This window comes from Pantherophis guttatus, chromosome 3 (genome assembly GCF_059756535.1).
Source record: "Pantherophis guttatus breed Tessera chromosome 3, ASM5975653v1, whole genome shotgun sequence".
Lineage (NCBI taxonomy): Eukaryota > Metazoa > Chordata > Lepidosauria > Squamata > Colubridae > Pantherophis > Pantherophis guttatus.
In genome coordinates, this window is record NC_142065.1 from 9,041,632 (window position 1) to 9,061,238 (window position 19,607).

The 19,607-nt window shown below is 44.3% G+C and overlaps 1 protein-coding gene across 2 annotated transcripts in view; it reads left to right on the plus strand.

The window, feature by feature from the left end:
- Nucleotides 1-19,607, plus strand: part of NKAIN4 (sodium/potassium transporting ATPase interacting 4) — a 153,860-nt gene that overhangs the window by 44,064 nt on the left and 90,189 nt on the right. For both annotated transcript variants that reach the window (XM_087889019.1, XM_087889020.1), the window contains exon 2: nt 18,700-18,837. In XM_087889019.1, coding sequence (XP_087745145.1) covers nt 18,700-18,837 — 138 coding nt within the window. The remainder of the gene's footprint in view (nt 1-18,699; nt 18,838-19,607) is intronic.

Sequence of the window (19,607 nt, forward strand, 5' to 3'; positions counted from 1 at the left end):
AAGATAGGAGAATATGGAAAAGTAGCAGGTTTGAAAATAAATAAAGACGAAACGAAGATTTTGACAAAAAATATGTTAACAAAACAAAATACCTCATGTCACCAGGTTTGAAATGTTGGGCTCAGACAACTTAGAACTACGCCGGTTCTAAGTAGTTTGACCTAAATGTAATACACAAAAACATCCTACTTGTCAATGACTACTTCAGTTTCAACAGCAACAACACACGAGCACACAATAGATACAAACTTAAGGTAAACTGCTCCAAACTCGATTGCAGAAAATACAACTTCAGCAACAGAGTGGTCAATGCCTGGAACGCACTACCTGACTCTGTAGTTACATCCCCAAACCCCCAAAACTTTAACCTTAGACTGTCTACTGTTGACCTCACCTCATTCCTAAGAGGTCTGTACGGGGCGTGTATAAGAGCACTAACCAGCGGTGGGTTTCAAAATTTTTTACTACCGGTTCTGTGGGTGTGGCTTGGTGGGTGTGGCAGGGGAAGGATACTGTAAAATCTCCATTCCCTCCCTACCCCAGGGGAAGGATACTGTAAAATCACCATTCCCTCCCCAATCCAGGGGAAGGTTACTGCAAAATCCCCATTTATTTATTTATTTATTTATTTATTTATTTATTTATTTATTTATTTATTTATTATTTATTTATTATTCATATTTCTATGCTGCCCACTCTCCGAGGACTCTGGGCGGCTTACACCAAAGACAGTATACTAAATAGCATATTGCCCCCTAACAATCTGGGTCCTCATTTTACCCACCTCGGAAGGATGGAAGGCTGAGTCAACCTTGAGCCAGTGAGATTTGATCCGCTGATCTGCTGAACTAGCAGTCAGCTGAAGTAGCTGCAGTACTGCACCCTAACTACTGCGCCACCTCGGCTCGTTGCCTCCCGAACAGCTGGGACTCGGGAGGCAGAGAATAGATGGGGGCGGGGCCAGTCAGTATTTTTACTACTGGTTCTCCGAACTACTCAAAATTTCCGCTACCGGTTCGTCAGAACTGGTCAGAACCTGCTGAAACCCACCTCTGGCACCAACATCCCTACCGTCCCTGTCCTACTGTCCCCATTTATTCGTATCCATTTCCTGTGTTCATATTCATGTTTATACTTATACCTGTTATCTCGTACATGTTTGACAAACTAAATAAATAAAATAAATAAATAAGAGTGCTGACTAAACCTATCTCAGAGACATAGTGATAAACTGCCCCCACCTCCTTGATTGCTCTCTTGACCTTGCTGGACCAAGGACCTTGGCTGGTGGTGGGAGTGCAAGGCCCAGAGATACGTTTCCTTGACAACCTTGTCTGAAGAAACAGCAATTGCACCAACACAACCAAAGGATTGGGCAACCGAGTCACCGAGTCACCACCTTGGGCCTCAGGCTGCTTGCAAGTCTGAGCTTGCTAGCAAAAGGAAAATTTGGACTTTGCTCAATTTTAACAGGGTTAGCTTCATAACACATCCCAATGTTGTAAAATACCCCCCAAAAGTTAAACCCTTTCCTGCATGTTTTGTAACATCCTGGACACAGGTTTTCATCTGACATTTCAAGTATAGGTATATATACATTTCATATAATCAGGCCATAGAAGGTGTTACCTAATCCTACACTACATGGTAAGACCACACTTGGAATCCTGTGTCCAGTTTTGGTTGAAAAGAATAAAATGGAATAGGAATAGGAATAGGAATAGGAATAGGAATAGGAATCGGAATAGGAATCGGAATCGGAATCGGAATAGGAATAGGAATAGGAAGAGAAGAGAAGAGAAGAGAAGAGAAGAGAAGAGAAGAGAAGAGAAGAGAAGAAGAAAGTTAAGGATGGGATGGGATGAGATGGAATGGAATGGAATAGAATGGAATAGCATGGAATAGAATGGAATAGGAATAGGAATAGGAATAGGAATAGGAAGAGAAGAGAAGAGAAGACAAGAGAAGAGAAGAAGAGAGTTAAGGATGGGATGGGATGGGATGGGATGGGATGGGATGGAATGGAATAGCATGGAATAGGAATAGGAATAGGAAGAGAAGAGAGTTAAGGATGGGATGGGATGGGATGGGATGGGATGGGATGGGATGGGATGGAGTGGAATGGAATGGGATGGAAGAGAAGAGAAGAGAAGAGAAGAGAAGAGGAAAAGAAGAGGAAGAGAAGAGAAGAGAATTAAGAATGGAATGGAATGGAATGGAATAGAATAGAATAGAATAGAATAGAATAGAATAGAATAGAATAGAATAGAATAGAATAGAATAGAATAGAATAGAATAGAATAGAATAGAATTCTTTACTAGCCAAGTGTGATCAGACACACATGGAATCTGTCTCCATTGCATAGGCTCACAGTGTACATGTAAGCAGCAAGTAATAGGTCATAGGTCATAGGTCATAATCAAAATTTGTTGAGATTCTAGAAAGAGTGCAGAGAAGAGCAACAAAGATGATTGGGGGACTGGAAGCTAAAGCCCATGGAGAATGATTGCAGGAACTGGGCATGTCTACTTTAATGAAAAGAAGGACCAAGAGTGACATGATAGCAGTCTTCCAATATTTGAAGGGCTGCCACAGAGAAGAGGGGATTGACCTATTTCCCAAAGGACCTGACGGCAGGACAAGAACCAATGGGTGGAAGATCATTAAAGAGAGATCTAATCTAGAGCGAAGGAGGAATCTCCTGACAGTGAGAACAATTAACTACTAGAATGGCTTGTCTCTAAATGTTGTAGGTGCTTCATCACTGGAGGTTTTCAAGAAGAGATTAGACAGCCATTTGTCTGGAATGATTATAGGGTCTCCTGTTAGATTAGACCAGAAGACCTCCTCCTAACTCTATTATACTGTTACTGTTAATCAGCCTTCCTTCCTCTAAAGGAAATGTGATTCAGATGTGCTACCTCTTGCTCAAAAAGTGTCTATCCTGATATTGTTTGTATAATACCCTGTTATCTGAACATGTGCCCTATTTAAATTATGCTGAAGAATGGAATGTGAATTAAATTTCAGCAGATGAATTGGCACCACACGTGAGTCTAGGCTTAAGTAGGGCTGGGCACCTTGTGTGAATCCCCAATTGCCTTAGCGTGAGGTATGAACTAGCCCGTGATGGCGAATCAGAGGGCACATGAGCTCAGCTCCAGCACACGCTGACCAGCTGATTTTTGGGCCTTCTGGGCCCACTGGAAGTAAGGAAACAGGCTGTTTCCTGCCTCCGGAGGGCCTTGGGGACGTGGGGGGGAAAGGCCCATTTTTCTCTCTCCTCAGGCTCCAGAGCCTTTCTAGGAGCTTGGGGAGGGCAAAAACGGCTTTCCCCACCCATCCCCCTGGAGGCCCTCCGGAGGCAGGAAATGGGCCGTTTGTCAACTTCCTGTCTCCGGAGGACCTCTGGGGGTGGGTGGGGAAAGCCGTTTTCGCCCTCCCCAAGCTCCTAGAAAGGCTCTGGAACTTGGAGAGAGAGAAAAATGGGCCATCACATGCCAGGAGCGGGGTGGAGGGGAAGCGGGGGGAGGAGGAGCGGGGGAGTCGCACACGGATGTGCAGGGGCGGGGTGCATACATGACTTCCCCCCCTCCCTTGCTCCTGGCACGCAATGGCAAAAAGGTTCGCCAACACTGAACTAGCCAGTGGTGGGCTGCAACAGGTTTAACAACTGGGTCTATGCGCTCGCACGCGCGCCGGACGTGCTTGTGTGCAGCGTTCAAAATACAGCAATTTGAAGCTCAGCTGCTTACCATCTAAGGCAGCCCCGGTAAGTAGAACAGTGGAGGCGTGGAAATCAGCTGTGCCGTGCAAATCAGCTGAGCCAGAAAGAAGAAAATATAGGACAGGATAGGGCAGGGACATGTGGGCGGGGCCAGCTGATCAGCGGAACTACCGGTTCGCCTGAACCGGTTGAATCGGCTGCACTGGAACTGGAACTAAGCCATCATATTAAATCCTAGAATGATTTATTTTCTTGGATGTAGCCTGCTAGGTGAACATGGGATCAATATTTGATAAAGCCCTGTTTTGTTTTTAGGATGTTGCATGTTAAGCAGTGGTGGGTTTCAAAATTTTTTACTACCGGTTCTGTGGGTGTGGCTTGGTGGGCGTGGCTTGGTGGGCATGGCAGGGGAAGGTTACTGCAAAATCCCCATTTCCTGCCGATCAGCTGGGATTTGGGACGCAGAGAATAGATGGGGGCAAGGCCAGTCAGAATTTTTACTACCTTTTCTCCAAACTACTCAAAATTTCCGCTACCGGTTCTCCAGAACTGGTCAGAAGCTGCTGAAACCCACCTCTGCTATCATATCTTCCCTAGTCCTTCTTTTCTTTCTTTCTTTTTTTTCATCAAGCTAGACATACCCAGTTCCAGCAACCATTCTTTATATGTTTTAGCCTTCAGTCCCCTAATCATCTTCCGCTGCACTCTTTCTAAAGTCTCAGCATCTATTTTACATCGTGGTGACCAAAACTGGATGCAGTGATGTTGTAAATTTGAACGGTCAATAAACGAACTGTTGTAAGTTGAGGACTATCAGTATGGTATGCCTCTCTCTAAAGCCCTGTTAAAATTCCCAGCGATGCACGAAGTTAATTTTTGTGCAACGTGATGCAGGAGAATGCCTAACTCTAAAGCAAGGTAATGAATATTGCTTAACTGCAGTAGCATTTTGAACAAGTAAGGGAGGTTTGTTTAACTAAAGTGAATCCAATTATTTTAATACGACTTTGGCTTTTTAAATAATTTGTTGAGCTTCTGCTGCTAAATCTTTGCATCCACAGTGGAATCAGCCATTAGCATGTAGAGAAACAGCACCTGGAGACCAAATTCTTTAATACCTTTGCATGATTGTGCAGTTAAAATGACTCATAAAAGCTCTCTCTCCTGCCACCCACAGTTTCCTATGTCATACAGAGGTACATTTGCAACATTGGTTAGAGATTAGCAAGCTTACCATACAGATCTTGGCGTACAATCACTATTGGGACCAGAATCAGCAATAGAGCCGGAAGGGACCTTGGAGGTCTTCTAGTCCAGCCCCCTGCTGAAGCAGGAGATCCTATACCATTTCAGACAAGAGACTGTCCAGTCTCTTCTTAAAAATCCAGCGATGAAGCACCCATAACGTCCGAAAGCAACTTCTGTTCCACTGGTTAATTGTCATCGCTGTTAGGAAGTTTCTCCTCAGGTTGTTTCTCTCCTTGAGTAGGTTAAAGGTAAAGGTTCCCTTCACACATATGTGCTAGTCGTTCCCGACTCTAGGGGGCGGTGCTCATCTCCGTTTCAAAGCCGAAGAGCCAGCGCTGTCCTAAGACATCTTCGTGGTCACGTGGCCGGCATGACTCAACGCCAAAGGCGCACGGAACGCTGTTACCTTCCCACCAAAGGCGGTCCCTATTTTTCTACTTGCATTTTTTACGTGCTTTCGAACTGCTAGGTTGGCAGAAGCTGGGACAAATCACGGGAGCTCACCCCGTTACGCGGCACTAGGGATTCGAACCGCTGAACTGCCGACCTTTCGATCGACAAGCTCGGCGTCTTAGCCACTGAGCCACCACGTCCCTTATTCTCCTTGATTAGTTTCCATCTGTTGTTTCTTATCTTGCCTTCTGGTGCTTTGGAAAATAAATTGACCCCCTCCTCTTTGTGGCAGCCCCTCAAAAACTGGAACACTGCTGTCATGTCACCCTTAGTCCTTCTTTTCTCTAGACCCAAATCCCTCAGATGTTCTTCATATGTTTTAGTCTCCGGGCTAGCGGTGGGATTCACTTACCTTCCCTACCGGTTCGCAAATGTGAGCGCTTCTGTGTATGCGCAGTAATCGCACATTACATCCGGGCGGGTAGGGAGAGCTTCCTGCAGTCGCCGCTACCAGTTCGTGTGATCCAGATTGAACTGGTTGAATCCGACCACTGCTCCAGGCTCTTAATCATCTTAGTTGCTCTTCTGTGCACTTTTTCCAAAGTCTCAACATCTTTTTTGTAATGTGGTGACCAAAACTGGATGCAGGATTCCAGGTGTGGCCTTACTAAGGCTTTATAAAGGGGTATTAATACTTCCATGTGATTTTGATTCTATGCCTGTTTATAAAACAAGGCATTGTATTAGCTTTTTTTTGGCTGCTGCCGCGCACAGCTGGCTCATATTGAAGTGATCGTCCACTAGATTGCCAAGGTCCCTCTCACAGTTACCGTTTTTGAGCCAGGGTTCGCCTAATCTGTATTTGTACCTTTGGTTTTTTTTTTCCTGCCTGGGTGTAAAACTTTGCTTTTCTCCACATTAAATTTCATGCTGTCGGATAGGGCCCGTCGTTCAAATCTGTCAAGATCCTTTTGGATCCTGAGCTTGTCTTCTGGGACCAGAATTTACGTTGTTAAGCAAGGTGCTTGTTAACGGAGCCCTGCTCAATTTTACAATCTTTTTTTGCAATGGCTGCTAAATGAATCGCTGCCGTCATTAAGCGAATCACATGATTGTTAAGTGAATCCAGCTTTCCCCGTTGACTTTGCTTGTTGGGAGAGAACTGGGAAGGTTGCATATGGCGATCGCTTGATCCTGAGAATCTGGGACGGTTATCGATACATACTGGTTGCCAAGGGCCTGAATTTTGATCCCGTGTCCACAAGGATGCTGCAATGGTCATAAGTGTGAGGACCGGTTGACCGTATGTCATTTTTTTCAGTGCCATTATAATTTCAAAAGGACGCGAAGTGAGTGATTGTAAGTTTACCTGTACTCCTTTGTTAAGGAAGTGTTCGGATTAAGAGAAAAAAAAATGAAGTGATGATAGAGGTAAGTCTCAGGAATTCAGAATATAGACCTATTATCTGGATTATCTCAAAGGGTAGAGTCCACTTTGATTGTGTTTGTGGTTGAGGATTAGCTTCTTACAACTCTTGCAATAATTAGTTGCTGTGTTCCCAGAAGACGTCAGGCTGGGAAAGAGAGATATATTCTAAAACAAATAATATTAAGGCATTTTTTCCGGGCAGAATGAATGGACATAATAGAGATACAACTCAATGTATAGAATAAAAAAAATAAATAGAATAACAGAGTTGGAAGGGACCTTGGAGGTCTTCTAGTCCAACCCTCTGCTTAGGCAGGAAGTCATATACCATTCAAGACAAATGGCTTCAACAGGTTCTGACCAGTTCTGGAGAACCGGCAGTGGAAATTTTGAGTAGTTTGGAGAACCAGTAGTAAAAAATTCTGACTGGCCCCGCCCCCATCTATTCTCTTCCTCCCAAATCCCAACTGATCGGGAGGAAATGGGGATTTTGCAGTAACCTTCCCCTGGATTGGGGAGGGAATGGAGATTTTACAGTATCCTTCCCCTGCCACGCCCACCAAGCCATGCCACGCCCACCAAGCCACACCCACAGAACTGGTAGTAAAAAATTTTGAAACCCACCACTGGTATGGACTACATAATACAGATAATCCTTGACTTACAACAGTTCATTTAGTGACTGTTCGAAGTTGCAACGGCACTGAAAAAAGGGACTTCATGACCATTTCCCACAGTTATGACCTTTGCAGCATCCCCATGATCACGTGTTCAAAATTCAGACACTGGGCAACTGGCTCATATTTATGATGATTGCAATATCCCCGGGTGGATATAATTCCATTTTGTGACTTTCTGACGAGCAAAGTCCATGGGGGAAAGCCAGATTGACTTAACAACCGGGTTACTAGCTTAACAACTGCAGTGATTCACTTAACAACTGTGACAAGATAGGACGTAAAATGGAACAAAACTCACTTAACAAATGTCTCGCTTAACAACATAAATTTTGGACACCATTGTGGTCGTAAGTCGTAAGTAAGACTACCTGTAGAACGGTGATAACTGGAGGGGGATAGAGAGCTAGTTTCGACTAGTTTTGAGTTGGTATTCCGCCAGTTCGGACCGGTTTGCCCAAACTGGTAGCAGAAATAGGTGGGCCCGCCCCCTTTTTAGGCATGGTTTTGAGGCTGGCCACAAGTGCAGAAGGCAAGGGAGGAGGAGGAGGAGGGACAACTGTGTGGTTCTTGGTGATCTCTGAGTCTGGTTATCTTCTTGCAGATGTTTCATTGCCCAACTAGGTAACACAGTGATGGCTAACCTTTTTGCCATCACGTGCCAGGAGGGGGGGTAGCGCACGTGCATGCTCACACCCATAATTCTATGCGCCCCACCCTCATGGATGTGCATGCGACACCCCCCCCCCTGCTCCCGGCACGTGATGGCCGGTAGGCCCGTTTTTCTCTCTCTCCTGGCTCCAGAACCTCTGCAGGCATCTGGGGAGGGCGAAAACAGCCTTCCCCACCCCCACTGAAGGCCCTCCAGAGGCCAGAAATGGCCTGTTTGCCAATTTACGGTGGGACCGGAAGGCCTGTTTTTTGCTGTCCCCAGCCTCCAGAGCCTCTCTAGGAGTCTGGGGAGGGTGAAAAACGGCCTTCCCCATACCCCCAGAGGCCCTACAGAGGCCAGAAACGGCCCATTTGGGGAAGCAAAAAACAGGCCTTTCGGTCCCACCGGAAGTTGGCAAACAGGCCATTTCTGGCTTCTGGAGGGCCTCCGGGGTGGTGGTAGTGGGGAAGGCCGTGTTTGCCCTCCCCAGACTCCTAGAAAGACTCTGGAGCCAGGTGAGTGTCAGTGTTGGTGGGAGTGTTTTTGGCCCATTCCTTGATAAGACTGTTTGATTTTGTGTGTGTGTCAGGGGTGGGTTCTAAATTTTTTTACTACCGGTTCTGTGGGTGTGACTGGGTGGGTGTGGCTAGTTGGGCAGAGTCATTTCTGGAAGGTCCTCGCATTTACGACCAGTCCTCACACTTACGACCCGACTCATTTCTTTGCTTTTAACACTGATCAGTTGTAAGACAGCCCTTTGAAGCCCCACGGCAAGAGTTTAAACAGTTTTTTTTCCCTCTAGTCATCAGCTGGGACTCAGGAGGCAGCAATAGATTGGGGGTAGGACCAAATAAAAGGTAAGACTAACGTGGGTGGGTGGGAGGGCGGGGGGAGAACCAGTTCGGTGACATCATATCGTCACCGCTACCGGCTTGGCCGAACCGGACCGCACCGGGAGGAACCCACCACTGGTGTGTGTGTGTGAGTTGGTAGTTCCTTAGCTGGAGTATTGTTTCCCCTTTGATTGTTGGTTTGGTATTGATCCTGGTGTTTCAGACAGTTTGCTAAAAAAGGTTGCTTGGCTAATTTCTGTGAGTTCTAGGAATTTCCAGCATTTTTCTATCCCTTCAGGGAACCTTAAACACAGCAAGTATCGTGCTCCTCAGCTGATGGTCTCTTGTTCCTTATCACCTGGATCTTGCAAATATAACTTTTTAACCGGAGGGGTTCTCTTCTCTCTTACCCCACTCCTCCAATTGTTGCTCAACTGCGTTGGGAAAGGAATTCCAAATTCGGTCACCAATGGAACAGAAGTTAAGAATAGAATAAAATAGAATAACAGAGTTGGAAGGGACCTTGGAGGTCTTCTAGTCTAACTCCCTGCTTAGGCAGGAAACCCTACACCACTTCAGACAAATGGTTATCCAACACCATCTTAAAAACTTCCAGAGTTGGAGTATCACAACTTCTGGAAGCAAGTTGTTCCACTGGTTAATTGTTCTAACTGTCAGGAAATTTCTTCTTCTAGGTTGCTTCTCTCCCTGATTAGTTTCCACCCATTGCTTCTTGTCCTGCCTTCAGGTGCTTTGGAGAATAGCTTGACTCCCTCTTCTTTGTGGGAACCCCAGAGATACTAGAACACTGCTATTGTGTCTCCCCTAGTCCTTCACTTCATTAAACTAGACATGCCCAGTTCCGGCAACCGTTCTTCATATGTTTTAGCCACCAGTCCCCTAATCCTCTTTGTGGCTCTTCTCTGCACTCTTTCCAGAGTCTCAACATCTTTTTTACATTATGATGACCAAAACTGGATGCAATATTCCAAGTGTGGTCTTACCAAGGCCTTATAAAGTGGTATTAACACTTCGTGTGATCTTGATTCTATCCCTCTCTTTATGCAGCCCAGAACTGTGTTGGCTTTTTTGGCAGCTGCAGCACACGGCTGGCTCATGTTTATATGGTTGTCCACTAGGACTCCAAGATCCCTCTCACAGTTACTACTACCACAGCTATTACTTCCAAAGTTGCCTTTGGAAGTTGTGGGAGCTTCATCACTGGAAGCTTTCAAGAAGAGACTGGACTGCCATCTGTCAGAAATGGAGTCGGGTCTCCTGCTTGGACAGTGGGGGGTTGGACTAGATGACCTACAAGGTCCCTTCCAACTCTGTTATCCTATTCTGTTCTGTTTCTATTCTATCTATTCTTTATTCTATCAGATTCTATTCTATCCTCACTTCAAATGATTGCTAAATGAATACAAGTTGTCCTCAATTTACAACGGTCCATTTGAAGTTACAAGGGCCCTGAAAAAAATGACTTAGGGTTGTTTTTCACACTTTGGCCACTTAGCAACTCGTTTATATTTGTGACGGTCGCATTGTCCCAGGGTCATGTGTGATCCCCTTTTGCAACCTTCTGACAAGCAAAGTCAATGGGGAAGCCAGATTCGCTTAACAATCAGCTTACTAACTTAACGAATAGGATAGGATAGGATAGGATAGGATAGGATAGGATAGGATAGGATAGGATAGGATAGGATAAAATAAGAAGAATAGAATAGAATAGAATAGAATAGAATAGAATAGAATAGAATAGAATAGAATAGAATAGAATAGAATAGAATAGAAAATGCAGAATAGAAATGAATAGAAAATGCGGAATAGAATAGAATAGAAAATGCGGAATAGAATAGAATACGAAATAGAGAATAGAATAGAATAGAATAGAATAGAATAGAATAGAATAGAATAGAATAGAATAGAATAGAATAGAAAGGGATCTTGGAGATCTTCTAGTCCAGCCCCCTGCTCAAACAGGGAGAACCATTGATTCACTTAACCACTGTCTCACTTAGCAGGAGAAATTTTGGGATCAATTGTGGTCATGTCAAGGACTATCTGTAGTTAAAAGTTTGAGGATTCCGCTCCATTGTCACTTTTAACATTCAGAGCTTTAACAATTGAGGGGTTTGGTTTTGTTCTGCTATCTGCCGAAGGCCTCCAGGATCACTGGAAAATATTATCAGGCAGGGTTGCACACTATGCATCTGTGACTCTGCTGTAAAAATATGGAATCTGGCAGACAAATTGGTCTTTGGTGCCAAATCCTACTATAGAAACCAGAAATTTTAGTGCAAAATGATTACTGCAGCAATCTTCCAGATGTTTTTAAAAATGCACACTTGCCTCCTTCCCCACCCAGGAATGGTTGTTCATCTTTCTTATAGGCCATATAGCAATAAACTATATTTCTTATAGTTTATCCAGCTATAAAATACAAAGAAATACAAAATAATGGGAAAATAGGGGAGAAAAAGGTGGAATGGGACAACTTGCCACTGCCAACTGGCCACAGCCAACTCACCACGGCCATTTCTCCCGTGGCCAACTTGCTGTGGCCAGATTGCCACAGCCAATTCCCCATGGCCAATTCATTGCAGGAGAATTCACTAGAGGACAATTCAGCAGTTTTATTTAATTACTGCCATTCACATTTCATTTGGTCCCTCCTTTCGCAGCCTTTCTTTAAAGATTCTGTTCCGCCATTTCTTTGCTATTGTGTAACTTTTGTCCCGCAACAAGGTGTCCCACAGTGAGTTGGCTGTGGCAAATTGTCCTAGACCCGTGATGGCAAACCTATGGCATGGATGCCACAGATGGCATGTAGAGCCATATCGGTGGGCACGCAAGCGTTGTCCAGCGCACATACATGTGCTGACCAGCTGATTTTCGGGCTGTCTGGGCCCACCGGAAGACTGTGGTCGAAAGTCGAGGACTATCTATATAGTTTAATAAGGTTTCTCAGGCTTGGCCACTTGAAGATGTGTGGACTTCAACTCCCAGAATTCCCCAGCCAGCATGTCTACCTGGGGAATTCTGGGAGTTGAAGTCCCCACCTCATGAAGTTGTGAAGGTTGAGAAACAGTGAACTAATTCATCACATTTTACTAAGCAGGTAAATACTCAGGCTGTATTTACAACTCAGACTAATCCTCAAATGAAAAGAAATAGGCTAGCTAGAGAAACCAAGAAGACCTTTAACTATCAACCATCATATAGATGTGAACCAAACCCCGTTCTGAACTCTGCATAATATGTTCAACAAAGGAATAGTTGGTTTTAATGAAACATCTGAACTACAAAAGCCTGCGTTCCTTTTTTTCCCTTTACCGAAAACATGCCTCCTTCATTTTCCCAGTCAGTGAACATCAAGGAGTAATATCCACCCCAATTATTCAAGAAGGAAATTGATTAGGGTTTCGTTTCTTGTTTTCTTGGAAATTCAATTAGTTTGGGAAATGTTTTGCTAATGAATTTGCTTGGCTGATTACTGCTAGCCTGTATCAGCTGCGGCTAGAGCACAAGCAAGGTTAGACAGAAAAATGGAAAGAAATAAGCACAGTATGATTAATATGTATGTTACGAGCAGCCCAACTTTTGAACCTGGCACACCTGCAACATGGAGAGTCTTTGTTTAGTGACCGCAATTTGGGACTAGCCATTTGTCCATTAAGTGAAGTGATTGCTGAGTGAAAAAAAAAAATCACATAACTCTGACTGGGCATATGATTTTGCTAAAGGTCTCCTTTGCTCAGAAGTTGTGGGTGCTCCATCACTGGAAGTTTTCGAGAAGAGATTGGACAGCCATAAGCAATGGTATAGGTCCGTGATGGCGAACCTATGGCACGCGTGCCCAAAGCGGCACGTGGAGCCATGTTGCCTGGCATGCGCGGCATCGCCCGTTCCTCTTCCGGGTTTCTGGTGCACATGTGTGCAGGACGATCAGCTGGCTTTTTTGCATGTGGCACTGCTGGAAACTGGAAGAGCTGGTCTTCCGTTTTCCTGCGTGAGCATGTGCGCCAGCCAGCTGATTGTCGCATGCGAATGCCCGCCAGAAACCCAGAAGAGTAGCTGGCTGAAATCAGAAGTTCAGTAGCTAAAACCGGAAGTTCATTTTTGGGGCGTGTGCATGCGCCCTGGGCAGCTCCTTTTCCAGGTTGCAGCCCAGACATGCGTGCATGCTCCCTTTGCGGCACTTGGTGCCAAAAAGCTTCGCCATCACTGGTATAGGTTCTTCTGCCTGAGTAGAAGGTTGGACTAGAAGACCTCCAAGGTCCCTTCCAACTCAGTAATTCTGTTATTCTATTCTGCTTTACAGCATCACAAAATATAACTCCAAACAGGACCATTTCCAAAAGTCAACTCACGAGGAACCCATTAAAAGGTCAAATCTTATATATAGCCGTTTCCTCCACTCTCCTGCCTTTTAGAATGCTCACTCCAGCGCTGGAATAATTAACAAGAAGAGAATTGGTATTTGTACTTACATGCATTGGAGAGAAAGGGATTACAAGAGAGTAAGCAGGTGCATAATGGGGAATACACATCAAAAGGAATGCATTAGTACCAGCTGTTTGCCTAGGGAGCTGGTGCCTGTAACCACCAGCCCCTGAGGAGGCAAACAAAAGCTTTCAGTGTGAAACTGATTAAGGTCCAGTCAGTTTCAGGATGGCAGCTGATTCTAATCAATTAATTAAGGTCACAGAGCTGAGCTCCTTCCTTTGGCACCTTTTAGGGAAATGCTGTGTTGTAAAGCAACTCAGGAAGAGATTCTTTGTTTAGGCAATGGGGGTTGCGAAGAAAAAAATGGGTCAGGATCAGGACAATACATACATATTAACTGACTGCAATAGTGAATGCATGACAGAGAGATAGAGGGAGAGGGAGGGGGGAGAGAGAGAGAGAGGGAGGGAGGGAGAGAGAGAGAGATACACACTACAATAAATGTGGCCATTGCTCACAAAGTTACTTTTGTATCACTGTCATATCTGGTCACTATCAGAGAGAGGGAGAGGGAGAGTGGGAGAGGGAGAGAGAAAGAGAAAGAGAGAGAGAGAGAGAGAGAGAGAGAGAGAGAGAGAGAGAGAGAGAGAGAGAGGGAGAGAAATGTGGCCATTGCTCACAAACTTACTTTTGCATCACTGTCATAACTCGTCACTATCTGAGGCAGCCACTAAGTGAGGACTACCAAGAAATACTTTCAACCACCACAGGGAGATTTTATGTACAGCTGCAAACTCTTCCAGCAAATAAATACAAGGATAGAGGCCATTGATTTGCCTTCCAGCATACCACCTTTCATTTAGTTTTTTTTGTAATTAAAAAAATTGGCCCAGGAGGAAATTAGTTCTCAAAGGCATTACTTTGCCTATCCCTAGTGGCAATATACTATCACACACACAAACAGACACCAAAAAGCGGCATCTTCTCCAATTTCAGCCTACCCTCCATTTATTCTCCAGGCCAGGCTTTGCAAAAACCCTGATACTTTGTCCTAAAACAAATCATCAAGTATTCCTCACATAAAATAATGCCAAAAGCTGGGTGGGTGGGTGGGGGAATCAATTAAAAATATGCCCAAAAGACACGTCTCTCCTCCTTCTCAGGATTCGGTATGTACACAGTAGCACAAAGAATTAAACATCTCAAAACTTTGTTCACTGAATGCAAACAATTTTCACATTGAAGTGTGGTTCCATATGTTTGTAGCAGGGACAGAGGGAGAGGAGAGAGTGGGATGGGTGGTGGGGAGAGAGAGAGGGGAGGGGAGGCAGATACAGTAGATAGTGATAGACAGATAGAGATATAGAGATATAGAGATACAGTAAGCAGATAGATGATAGATGATTGACAGACAGACAGATAAGACAGACAGGAGCCTTGGTAGCACAGTGGTTTAATGCACCCTGTTATTAACACAGCTGCCTGCAATTTCTGCAGGTTCGAATCTTACCAGGCTCAAGGTTGACTCAGCCTTCCATCCTTTCTAAGGTAGGTTAAATGAGGACCCAGTTTGTGGGGGCAATAAGCTGACTTTGTATAAATATACAAAAGTATGAAGGCTATTGCTTAACGCATTGTAAGCCGCCCTGAGTCTCCGGAGAAGGGCAGCATATAAATCAAATTAAATACACGGCTCCTTCCGCCGTGCTGTGAAGACCTTTTTATTCCATCAAGCGGGCTTGGCCTGATCTCTTCCCTTTTTAAATACGTACATTTTAATCTGTTTTTAAATTATTGGGGTATTTTAATTTGTCTGGGCCAAATAATTTAATTTGATTTTATCGGGTTTTTAAATTTTGTGTATTTATGTATTTTATTGTTGGCTGTTCACCGCCCTGAGTCGTTCGGGAGTAGGGCGGTATACAAATCAAATAAACTAAACTAAACTAAACTAAACTAAACTAAACTAAACTAAACTAAACTAAACTAAACTATATATATATATATATAGTCAGTCAGAAAAGAGGAACCAACTTCTTCCCTGGTCCAACACCTTAAAGCCACAGGACATGATATTGACTTTAAAAAGACCAGAACTATCGCCAAAACTGAACACTTTAACAACAGAATAATCAGAGAAGCCATCGAGATAGAAAAACGCCCACACAGCATGAACAAACGAGACGATACCTCCCGCCTACCAGCCATTTGGAAACCCGCCCTTATTGACAAACGAGTCCCTAACACGACGAATGACACCAGACCCACACTCACGAGTGCCACACCTGATGTCACCACCACACATCCACGCAGAAAGCAGACTCAAACCCACACTGATAATGAGCCACGACCAAGGACCAGAAGCCAGACCGCAGCTGCATCATTAGCCACTTTAAACCCCTCCAATCCATATATGAAGCAGACTGACACCCACCATGAAGAGCTCGCACGGCCACAAACACGAAGCCAAACAACAACAACGCAGCTCACCAGCTCAAATCCCCCTGCAACTCAGACTAAGCTGAGCACAACCAAGCCCCCACCCAAACAGAACACAACCCCAGCCAATCAGAGCACAGCCAAGCCCCTAACCAATCAGAACACACCTCCACCCAATCAGAACACAGCCAAGTTCCCACCCAATCAGCTCACACCTCCACTAGCAGTTAAAAGGAAGAGACAGCTGCGATCTCACATTGCTCCTGGAAGCACGAAGCCGAGAACACCAGCCTGAAGATGACGAATGAGACTTCGTCGAAACGTCGCCAAGACACTTCCAATTTTACGTGGGAGAAGACCCGAATAACCAAAGACCTACATATATATATATATATATATATATATAGGCAGATGGATGGATGGATGGATGGATGGATGGATGGGTGGGTGGGTGGATGGATGGATGGATGGATGGAGAGATAGATAAGACAGACAGACACATAAATAGGCAGATACATAGGTAGATAAATAGGCAGAGAGAGAGATAGAAAGAAAGAAAGAGATGATTGATAGAGACAGACAGACAGACAGACAGATAACACAGACAGACAAACACATAGATAGATACATAGGTAGATAAATAGGCAGATAGATAAATAGATAGATAGATAGATAGATAGATAGATAGATAGACAGACAGACAGACAGACAGACAGACAGATAGAGACAGACAGATAGACAGGAGAGGGGAGGGGAGGGGAGGGGAGGAAAGGAGAGAGAGGGAGGGAGATAGATAGATAGATAGATAGATAGATAGATAGATAGATAGATAGATAGATAGATAGATAGATAGATAAAAGAAGAGTAATATGATAGAATGGATGGAGGTTCAACCTCTCTCTCAAAGAGAGGTCCAGCCTAGAACTAAGGAGAAACATCCTAACAGTGAGAACTATTACCCAGTGGAAGGGCTTTGCCTTCAGAGGTTGTAAGTGCTCCATCGCTGGAGGATTTCAAGAAGAGATTGGGCAGCCATTTCTCTGGTCTAATAGAGGGTTTTCTGCCTGAGCAGGTGGTTGGATTAGAAGACCTCCAAAGTCCCTTCCGACCCTATTATTCTATGTTCTAAGAAATAAAGTTGGATTCATCCTTACACTAAATAGCAGCAGGAGTTTATCTCTTTCAAGCATATTTAGTGGTAATCTATTAGCTTGCCCGTGCTTTGCTTGCCGGCTAAATTAATATGCAAATGCTGGTTCTTTATCTGTATATATATATATATATATTGGTTTAATGCAACAACCCAAACTAATTAAATGCCCGATTGAGTAAACCGATTGCAATCCTGTGTTCTGCATCTACCCGGTCTGAATCCAAGATTTCTAAATGTCATCACCGTCTTGTCTTTTGATCTTCCTAATGGAAGATTAAGCGCTTAACCCCTTCCCGCTGGCACCGATGATGCAAAGAAAATTGATTTTGAAATGAATAATAGCCTTCCTTCTTCCACTTCTCCAGATGCTTCATTCAAGATTGCTGGGGGGTATTTGCCTCCTTATTCACGTAATGGGGCTCCTCTGGATTCGGAGAATATCGCTTTCAAAATGTTTTCTCTCAACATTTTCTAAGATGAGAAAAATAACCGTCATCTCTGAGGAAGGCCAGAGAAGAAGCAACTTGTTGTTGTTGGATTGGAGATCTATCTAGGTGTTGTGGCCCGTCAGTGACCTGTGCGGATTGTAGCTGATTCTGACAGCGAGGAGGCTGGTGTGGTGTTGCGCCAGCAGCCTGTGCAGCTGGCACTCAAGTCAGACAGTGAGGAGGCTGGAGAAGATGTGGTGCCATAGACGGGGATTCATCCAGGGCCTTCAGAACCTCCAGAAGCTCCTTTAAGTGAAGAGGAAGAAGAGGAGGAGCCTCTTCTCGATGCATGGGCATGCAGAGCTGCCAAAAGACAGGAGTGGCTCCTCAGGAGGAGGTCTCCTTGAGAGTAAGGCTTAGGGCTAATTGGCCACTCCCTTAGCCTATTTAAGGAGGACCGCCAACTGAAGCAAGATATAGGGAACAACTTTAGTTCGCTCTACTTCATGTCTAGATTCTCTGCAAAATTGCTTCTGGGCTTTCTGCCAACCTTAGTAAGATTGTGATTACTTTATCTTTGGTTTTTTGTAGGCTGTTAAGGAAGTTTATTAACAGCCTTTGTTTGGAAAAGACTTGAGTTATTTTAGTAAATTTAAGTTCTGTACAGACTTCGTGTGTGCTGTGTTCTTTAGGGTCCGTAGCTGGGGCAGAACACTAGGAGAAAACTTTTAAAGAGTTGCAAAACCATATTTAAGAATTTGAAGGAGAATATTTGTAGCTCGGGGTTGAACTGTGGGGTCCTCAGCGCTCTCTGAGATTGGTTGTTTTATTGCAGATGTTTCATTACCAAACTATGTAACATCATCAGTGCTAGAAGGGAATGGGGTTTGCGAGGAGAATGTTGTGACCTAGGCTCACTTAGTCATTGCAGGACACAATTAGTCTCAAACAAAACTATGTTATTGTAACAGCTGAGAATTACTCTGAGATATTGGAAGACTGCTATCATGTCACCCCTAGTCCTTCTTTTCATTAAACCAGACATACCCAATTCCTGCAACCATTATTCATATGTTTTAGCCTCCAGTCCCCTAATCCTCTTGGTTGCCTCTCTCTGCACTCTTTCTCAAGATCTTTTTTATTTCGTGCTGATGACCAAAACTGGACACAGTATTCTAAGCGTGAGCTTACCAAGGCAATGCAAATTGTAGATATCACACAATGTGGATGTACAGCTTACCTTCTTCATTTTTTTTCTTTTCTTTTCCAGCTTGTTGCATTAGAGAGACAAGTGTTTGATTTTCTGGGCTACCAATGGGCTCCGATTCTGGCCAATTTCCTCCACATCATCATGGTGATCCTTGGCCTTTTTGGGACAATCCAGTACAGACCACGCTACATTGTGGTGGTGAGTTTGCTAATGATTCTAAGGCTGGCGTGCGATGTCCAGATGGGGATTTGGGGGCTTAGTTTTTGGAAGATGCATAGAACTAAATTGCAGGAACGGGCCATCAGAACCAGTGATTGCAGTCTGTCCTCGACTTATGACCCCAATTGAGCCCAACATTTCCGTTGCGAAGCAAGACGGTTGTTAAGTGAGTTTTGTCCCATGTTATGTTAGAGATGAGAATATCTAACATAACTTCAGTGCTGACACAGATGGTGTACCAGCTGCCTGATTTAGAACAAGATCCAGCAAAGAAGATGACCCGTGATCTGATCCTCTTTCTGGATTCAAAGATGTTCTTTATTCGGATCTTGGAACTAATTCCTTGCATCCATTCTGCTTATTTTGGAAGGCTTCCATTTGAGAAGAAAAATATGATTTTTCTATCCTCTCCAATATCAGTGAGCATGTATGAATTTGGTAAGTCCGGATTTATGTCCAGGTAGTCCTGGACATACAACCACAATTGAGCCTAACATTTCTGTTGCTAAGAGAAACAGTTGTTAGCTTAATTTTGCCCCATTTTATGACCTTTCTTCCCACAATTGTTAAGTGAATCATGGTAGTTTCCAAGTTAGCAACACAGTTACTAAGTAAATCTGGCTCCCCCACTGACTTTGCTTGTCAGAAGGTCACAAAAAGAGGATCACACAGAGGTGAAATGCTACTGGTTCAGACCGGTTTGCTCGAACCGGTAGTAAAAATGCTACCAGTTCGGGCGAACCGGTATT